We start from the raw sequence: 8,897 nt of genomic DNA, 5'->3' as shown, positions 1-8,897 counted from the left end.
TTCAGATGAACCAGTGGACTAAGCTGGGAAGTAATCACCAGTTTCTTTTTTTATGCTGCAACATCACAATCTATTTTAATATCACATTTAATGTGAAAATATGGATCAACTCAATTTATTGGACCAACATCTGCTGAATAAATGGTCAAATAAAACAATGAATATCTGCTACAACCTCAGAAACGGGCAGGAAATATCACTGCTGATCCATCCTCCCTACAGAGCACTGTACACCAGAACAAACAGACCCAGGAACAGTTTCTACCCACAGGCCATCACTCTGACCAACAGTGAACTGCCTGTTCAATAACCCACTATAATATCCACTGAACCTAAAACATATTTAGAATTTATCTTTTCATTGTTGAAATTCTGTCTCTTTTTTAAAACATAAAACATAAATACTATCATTCTACTACATCGAGCTATACTGTGCATACTGTATATAATGTCATATCAACCTAACTCATGTACATAAAGTAAAATATTTATTTCAGCATCCGCTGCAGCATTGCACTACTGTCTACTGTCTACAAATGTTATTGTTTTTTGTTTGTATATATACAACTGTACATATTAGTCTGTCTATTTTGTTGAGCTTGTTGTTCTGTTTATTTATGCTGTTAGTCTGTGTTTGTACGTCGAGAGCGAGGTAAATCCGGAGTGTAATCCTTTGTGTGTGCACATACCTGTCCAATAAAAGTGACTCTGGTTCTTAAATCCACAAGAACCTAAAACATTTTATTTTCCAATAATTTGAATATATTAAATAAACAAAAAGCCTTCAGAAGATTGAAGAGTTATACATTTTTCCGTATGTCTTTTTTTATTTTAATCATTGCAATTATTTTCATTAAATTCATGAATTTGAACTTTTCTTCTCTGTAAGGCTAGCATAATGTTAGCTAACAAGCGAATTAGCCAAATGTGGAAGAAGTTGAACTTAAAAAACCTTTAAACGGCTTTAAAAAGAAAGTCTTCATATTCGTACCTTTATAATGGTGACAGAGGGTCAGTCGCTGGTCCGTTGAGGTTTCTCCTCTGTCAGTATTTTCTTTAGCTAACAGTTAGCTTCTCACCTTTCACCGCAATTAGGTCATCCAATGTATCTAGTGCATACACTGATGTTTGGATTGATTCACGTTTCTTCATGTTGTATTTTAGTTTAGTGGTTTATTTCTTATTTTGCGTCTTTATGCTAAACTTGAAGCAAGTGAAACATCCATATGAACCTGTACTTATAACATTACTGTGATCAACAGTGGGTCAGATCTGGCGGGAAATCTATTGATTTGGAGAGCTGCTGTCCTTCCAGCACAATGAGCTAAATATTTGACAATCTCTGTCAGCAGCAGGCAATAAAGAGATAGATCGACTGAAAAATTCATGTTCGTATTCTTAAGTGAAACCAAAGAGATTAATTCACTGAAGAACTAACATTTATCCATTCATTCATTTGCTTTATCTGACAAAAACCCAAAGAAACATTTAAAATATCAAACTGAAAAAATAATGCTCACATTAGAAATGGAGAATATTCAACATTTTACTGTCGTCAAGTTTAAAATAGGGTCAGATGTGTTTGTGTTTTGAAAGGCTCAGACACTAAATGTTACTAGAAGCCTGATTTACAGTTTGTTCTGGAAAATTCAAATCTCAGAGGATGAATCTTTGGCAACTATGTGACCTTTCAACATCAAATGTTTTACACAAGACATTTCAAATGTAATGAGTTGATTACCTTACCAATCTCTCATTATATGACTGAGTGAACTGTTAAGAAGACAAACATGTCACAAGTTGTATTTAAATTTTCCGGTTAGAGGTACATAAGAGTTAATAAAAAACACTAAAGTCTGATTTTTGAATAAATATCACACAAACACGGTTGGCTTTCATTTAAAATTTATGTAAATTCATGAATTAAATAAAATTCATACATGAACAAATGGCAAAAATAACACTGGGAACCATTCCCGGAAAAAAAAAAGTAAACTAGCAGAGTCAATGCTGCAATATAATTTAACATACAGTGGTAGAGTGACGATAAAACGCATTCACCCTTTTGGACTTCATGTTTTGTTTTTTCAACTGTGAATCACAGTGGATTAATGAGACTTGCTGACATGGTCAAAGAGAAGCCAAAACAACTCTGGACTTCTCTCCATGACCCAGAGTGGAAATTATGACCTGCTCACTTTGAAATGTGTTGCTGTTCTCTACAATGGAAGAAAATCTTGTGAGGCACAAGATTGTGATCAACGTAACAGTGAAAAAGCTGAATGAATCCACAGAGATTCAAAACTGTAAAATAAAACAGTAAGAAGTCCAAGAGGATAGTGAATAGTGGCACTGTATATAAGCCTAAATAATCAGTTGGATGCTCATTGACATTAAATTCCCTCACATGAAATGTGCTTTTAAAAATGGATGAATGCTGAGTGCAAAAATAGATTTTGCAGTAGAAAAAAAAAATAAGATTGTCATTTTGTTTTCATTCATTTTCCGCACAAACACTCTTTGACAAACACATACAAACTATTTTTTTTAAAGCTTTCGTTGCACAACGGCTGAATCCTTGAAGCACATAGGTAGTAACTTTACTGTTTGCCAAATACTGGAACTGGTGCTTCGGTGGCTTCACCAGTGAGTCTTCCCTCTAATCCAGTTACGTCTCCATCTCTAAATGAATCAAATATGTGAGAGCACCCTTGTTGACCTTAACCTTAATGACATCAAATTCAACTCATGTAACATTCTCATATCTCACTTTGTACATTTATATACTGCACACTCACACACACACTTTGTTGAACGCAATGTACACAAGCACATTCCACAAACACAATACGAACAGAGAATGGGTAAACAGACACAAAAAAAAGGAAGTAATATACTGACTGTAACAAACATTAAATGACTGCATGTTGTTTCATAGAAAAGGGATAAATTAGTTTGTATTGCTTTGGCCTGTTCTGAGAGCAGCCTCATGTTGTCTTTCTCTGGTCCTGTAGATGCAGGAGCATCAAAGAGCCACTAGACTGCACCACTGAGAGGACTTGGCAGCTGGGAGACGGTGGAAACCTTACCGATGTCACAAATGTCTGTTTTGTCACCTCAGATTCCAACTGTGTTTGACCACCTGATCTCCTCATCTTTCCCTGTTTTCCCTTCTTGGCAGAGGCTTCACATTAGAACCCAAAGGTGTCTTTTTGTGCAGTGAAGTCTGTGTCCTCTTGGTCCCATTTGCCTGGGGACAGGCACTCTTCAGTGTTGAAGTCCTGAGGGTTTACCCCAATGTCCAGGACCTGGGGGTTAGTGCGAGACTCAGCGAGTCTGAAGGAACAGAGGAAAAGAGACAATGTTTTAGTTAAAGATTCCCGCTAATAGTAATGACAATTTATTACATTTAAAAAGCTTGTGAACAACGTGTGATACCAACAGTGGTACAGAATGGATGAGTTATAAACGATAGAAACACGATAAAAAAAGCAAAGCCACATGTGGCGATAAAATGATTCCCTTCATGAACTAATCACAGCAACCCAACATGAGACCGCTGTAAAACACATACAAAATGCCTATTTAAACACAAAAACAGTTCGATCAACCTGTTACCACACAACATTTTCATTCACCGTGACATGTCTCATCCAGTGCTGTGGCACTAGCGGAGTGCAAATTGGATGGTTGTGAGGTGGAGACACATAAAACATTTGTGATGAAGACGAGGACACAGTGGCAGACTACATTAAGTTCTGTGGCAGTGAACCTCGCCTTATGAAGCTCAGGGATGGATCAGACTGTGGCAATGACAATGAGGAAGTTTCCCCATTGATGTGTCTCTAAACAAGTCATACAAGTTTTGTTAATGGTAAATGGCCTTAAATAAATGTGAAACTACATGAGTCTTTAATCAATCTGGTTGAACACTGATATCCAGACAGATGAGCAGGCTTGAATAGTGGGTTGACTAGGGGAGAATGAGGTGGAAGTCACTAGAGCCAGTGAATGACATTGTTACCTGAGTAGGATTCAAAGCTATCCAGACTGCGGCTGGGGGTGCAAAGGAAACATCACAAGTCAGGCAACGATGAAACTCTGAACTATTCAGCCTTATAATAAAGTGAATGGATACATTTACTGTGGCCCCAGCGTGACTTTATGGCCAAATTCTTATGCTTAGAGTTGACAAACATGAAGGCCGTAATATTAGGGTTAACACAGGCCAATTATAACTCACTCTTTCTAAGACAAAAAACATTATACTGGCATTCCCCTAGCGAGGATTAACAGTTTACATCTACAACAGTGTTCAACACGCCACCGCCAGCAGATGGCAGTGCGGTCTCACAAACAGCAACACAAATGATCTCAACGTATAAATTTATCTGGGGTTGAGAGTGAAAAGTAAAGTGACTAAACTTCTAATCTAAGAGAATTTAAATGTCACAAAAAATAAAAAGGAATTAAACTGAGGAGCAGCCACTTTGAACCTCAGAATTAAAACTGTGGTGTTGCAGTGAGGGAGTTCCTGTGATGCCCACAACTTGCTGCCTCTTACAGGTTGGGAGGCAGAGGAGGCCCCGGTGCCTGTGATGTTCAAATACTGAGTGCTTTGATCAGATTTAGGAGTGTATAATCTGTCACTAGGAAAAAAAAAGATTCCGTCTTACTGTAGCTGTACATGGAGCATGTGTTACTCAAGTTAAATGTAAGTTACACCCTCTGAACACTCTGTTGTGTATAGTCTTTTTATCTGAATGGGGCAGCTTACTCAGGAGGAACAGTGATGACAAGGCACATTTATGTTGTCAACTATAAACTATCCATTAATCCAGAACATTTCACACAAAACTGTATGTGCCACACACTGACTATGTGGTACAGTGAAGCTAATACAAACACCATCATTCTGTAATATTCTTATTCACAGAATCCTGAATTATCTCTCATTTTCTCTCACGCTCTGACCTCAACATCAACCAGTGCAATCATCTTCTCCTGGTGGACAAAGACGTCGACCTGGCTTTCGGGTCCCCTGACTTTCCTTCAATTACACAAATGTACATGTGGATGCATCTGTGCTCATGCTGAAAGCATCCTCATTAATCACAGAGCGGGGAGATTAACAGCATTAGGGTGCAATTACAGTGTGTGCAGACAAATAATCGCCTGATAACGGGGCTAAAATGGCCTCTTAGTGCTTGATTACAGTGACTGTGGAGCCCATTCTCCCTTTCACTAAATGAAAGTGAGAGAATAAGAAGCCCCACTGTTGAATTAGTAGAGGGAATAAAAAGCAGACGCGGAAATAAAAGCACTAATAAAGTCTTGAATGGCGGTCCGAAACAAACAGCTGTAAACAGTTGCACTGTGCAACCTGACAGCAGACCACCACAGCTTATCGGAGTGTGCTGCTGATAGGGACTAAACTGAAACATTAATCACAGAGGACTCCAGCTCCATTCTGATTAGTTTGTTGATGGCGTAGGAAGACTTTTAGAAATTCCAATCAGCACAGGCAATGGACTTTCCTGTCAACCTTGAACCTACAAATTATGAGAACCTTTTCTCTGTGTGCTCAAAAGTGTACTATACTGCAAAGTAAGTTTGCAACACTTATTTGTAATCACAGGCTTTCTGGGCTCATATGAAATCAGTGTGTGGGCCTGAGATTATGGTAAACTGAGCCTATAAAAGCAGCATGACTCAGGGTGGGTGTCGGCTGTGCCCGCCCGGGCCTGTAAACCGATCCCGTCTCTCCCGCCTGTGGGAGTTTACTGGGGGTGAGCCGAACACAGGGAGAGGCAGCGTTTATTATGAGAGCAGCCCAAACCACAGGTGGTTATTTCCAGAACAGCAGCTTGTGTGGCTGTTTAGCAGTGGTCGGGCTTTAGGGAAAACCCAAATCCACACTGGTTCTCACCTTGAGAAAGCCTCATCCAGACCGTCCTCCAACTCCTGCCAAGACAGAACATACACATAATGGTTAAAGATAGAGTTTATGTCTCGTAGTAAAGTAAAGAGTGCTTATTTCTGAGATGTGGAAACACTCACACATGCACATGTCGCCTCTTGCTATTTTTCTTTACCTTAAAATGGTCTTGGGAGGTTAATCTACTACTGCTACTTGCAGCCCCACGCCCTCTCCAGCTATGTGACCATTTGATAAGGCCCGTTCTGTTCAATAGGCTATTGTCTGACTGCGTAGCAGCTGTGTAACTATAGAATCCACTCCTTTGACTACAACAGGTACAGTACATCACCAGGCACTTTGGCTAATTACTCAGTCTTTCCTGTGTGGCATTCTTGTGTTCTCATCTTATCAAGCCTACGCAGCTGAAACTTATTGACCAGCCCAACTCTTGTCTTACCCATACAGTATTGTTGTTCTCTATTGCGTGATTATGCACCATAAAGGGATCCGATTCAGTCTGCTTTGTTCCTGAGTGGACCAGCGCCACGTTGGCTCCCTCTGCCAAATCCAGAAGTTTTCCTGTGGCTACCTCTGTAATACAAAAAAAAAAAACACAAGCAATTATTTAGAAAATGTACATATAAATGCATTAAAATTCACAGGGAAGCTTCCACATTCGCCATTAGATTCAATTCCTAGCCCAGAGACAACAGCAACAACAAATTTGATCGGATCCTGTGATTATCATACTCTCATGCAACAGTAAAGACCAGCGAGCATGCGCGAAGTCTCTGATGCCACGCTATTTGTTAAGGTCCACTTTTCTTTATTAAGCCTCTAATGTATCTCAAGGATGCAGCCATCTGTAGAGTGTCACTCTGTGATAAGTGAGCATGGAGTAACCTCCTGACTCACACGCCTAACCAAGTTGACACCACTGATCTGTAATGGGATTGGTTTGTAATGGCCTTGTCGGATGATTAATGTGTGTCAATAACATGTGTCAACACCAATTTCAGCTATTGTTGTTCACAGAGAACAGTAAACACTAATCACTCTTCTAATAATAGCGCAATCTAACTCTATTTAACGCACTTCTATGCTGAAACTTCATATCCTTAAATGCCCCTTTCCCTATTTTCTACTTCTCAAAAGAGACGCTCACATACAATGGAGTTGGAGGGCAATAACAACTCAACCCGTCCTCTCTGTCAACACTGGCTCAAAGGTATTTAGAGTATTCTGCTGTTATGAAGAAGGCAATATTGTGGGACTGGGACTGTCATTCATGGTGAAAGAGGGGGGGAATCAAAGCTCATCTGATAGTAATGCCCTTAAGTTCACAGCTTAGGTGTTGGTTAAGATGGAAGTGGGGCTTGTGGAAGGCACATTTAATTAAAGATGAAACTAATCGAAGTAAAATGCCAAATATTTGGTGTTCCCTCAAATGAAAGATCTATTTTGGACTGTTGGTCGGACAAAACTAAACAAGCAATCTGAAGATGTCACTTTGGGCTTGATGAGCATTTTTCTGAATTTTATTTGACCTTTTATAGACAATTATAGTCTATAAAATGTATTATAGTTAATTGAGGTAATAATGGACAGATGAATTGATAAGGAAAATAAACTTTAGTTGCAGCCCTACATTTAACCCAGTGAAGAGTAAGAGACTGTGTAAAGGGTGATCACTCTCAAGTAGACAAAACCAGAGGGGAACACAGGAAGAAGTGGTGTTTCTATTTTGTCGCCACTGCAAGTGGCCTGGCGCCGGCGGAGAGTTGAAGGTATCATGTCTCATGAATAAAGCTGACTCGCCTCTGACAACACCACTGATCCCGAGAGGCCTTCTGATTCAGTGGCGTGCCATTTGATCAGCCAAAGTGAAGGGTACATAAATGTAACCTTCAGATAGCTCTAAAGCTCTGCTGTCCCCAATCACTGCTTTAGGGCTGGCAGTGAAAACCTCTGGCAGGAGAGAAATGCACAGCCCGTTTCAAAAGGCACTCAGAAGCTTCTACTCTGTATTACTCTGCTGTACAATTACGCCAATTTGCTTTACAGAAATACAATCCGCTGGCAGTCAAATGACCCAACGAATGGTCAGTGGGATAATGTTGGTCCAAAATCGCACACCAGGCCTCTCTGTTACCACAATCTGTTTCCAAGTCCGACTTTGTTGGGTCTTCTCACTAGGGATCATCCTTAAAACCTTTGTCGGCTGTAAAACGCTACACATTCAGGTCCACAGCCCCGAATAAAGTGTCAGAGGAGATTTAGAGAGATCCCTCCTCTCTGGCTGGAGGCCACCTGGCCAGGCAGAGGGGGAAGCTCAGTACAAAGCTGATGTTTTCAGAGGTTTGCCTGCAAAAAAAAAAATACTGCTTCTGTCTCAAACTTAAACCTGCAGTACCAAAAGGAGGTTTCAGGCATAAAAAGTGCAATGGGATGAAGGCACGCGCAAAACAGACTGACAAAGAGAGTATTGTGAGGAATAAGCGTACTGGCAACAGGATGCTCCTCATCTTATCTAGGCTGTGGACAATATCAGAATTGTAGAATCTTAGTAAATGGAACAATGGGGTCACAGAAAATGTAGGCCTCTTTCAGGCTTTTTACACAAACGGAGCAGTAATTGTGTTCCAGAGTCAGACAGAACACAACTGTTTATCCACGAACGGCACTCTATCATCCTAAAATGTCATAGGGATCGGTGAACCAAGATTTGTTTTTAATGGATCTTCAACAAAACAAGGGGGCCTAATGTTTTCAAATTAGAGAGAGGCTCATCATTGCCATTATCATCACACATAATCACCTAAAAGTGTTTGCTGTTCATTGTAATAACGCTAGTGAGAGAGGATAACCTAGAAAATGCAGATTGACGTCAGCTAACCTGCAGCCTCAATATAAGCCAACCTTTGACAAGTGGCTGAATACTCTTCCTTCTCCCCCGAGGCTACGCTTGCTGTGAGGG

The 8,897-nt window shown here is 40.1% G+C and overlaps 1 protein-coding gene across 1 annotated transcript in view; it reads right to left on the bottom strand.

Moving 5' to 3' along the window:
* Positions 1-1,888: 1,888 nt before the first annotated feature.
* ldlrap1b (low density lipoprotein receptor adaptor protein 1b) overlaps positions 1,889-8,897 on the bottom strand; it is a gene marked incomplete in the record, with an annotated part of 34,544 nt that continues 27,535 nt past the window's right edge. Inside the window, 3 exon segments of the mRNA XM_035673438.1 lie at positions 1,889-3,336; positions 5,930-5,964; positions 6,378-6,511. Of these exon segments, the coding sequence (XP_035529331.1) occupies positions 3,192-3,336; positions 5,930-5,964; positions 6,378-6,511 (314 nt within the window).

This window comes from Morone saxatilis, unplaced genomic scaffold (assembly GCF_004916995.1).
Source record: "Morone saxatilis isolate NCDOM2014 unplaced genomic scaffold, NCSU_SB_2.0 Contig3, whole genome shotgun sequence".
Taxonomy (NCBI): Eukaryota; Metazoa; Chordata; class Actinopteri; family Moronidae; genus Morone; species Morone saxatilis.
This window is presented reverse-complemented; position numbering and strand designations above follow the sequence as displayed.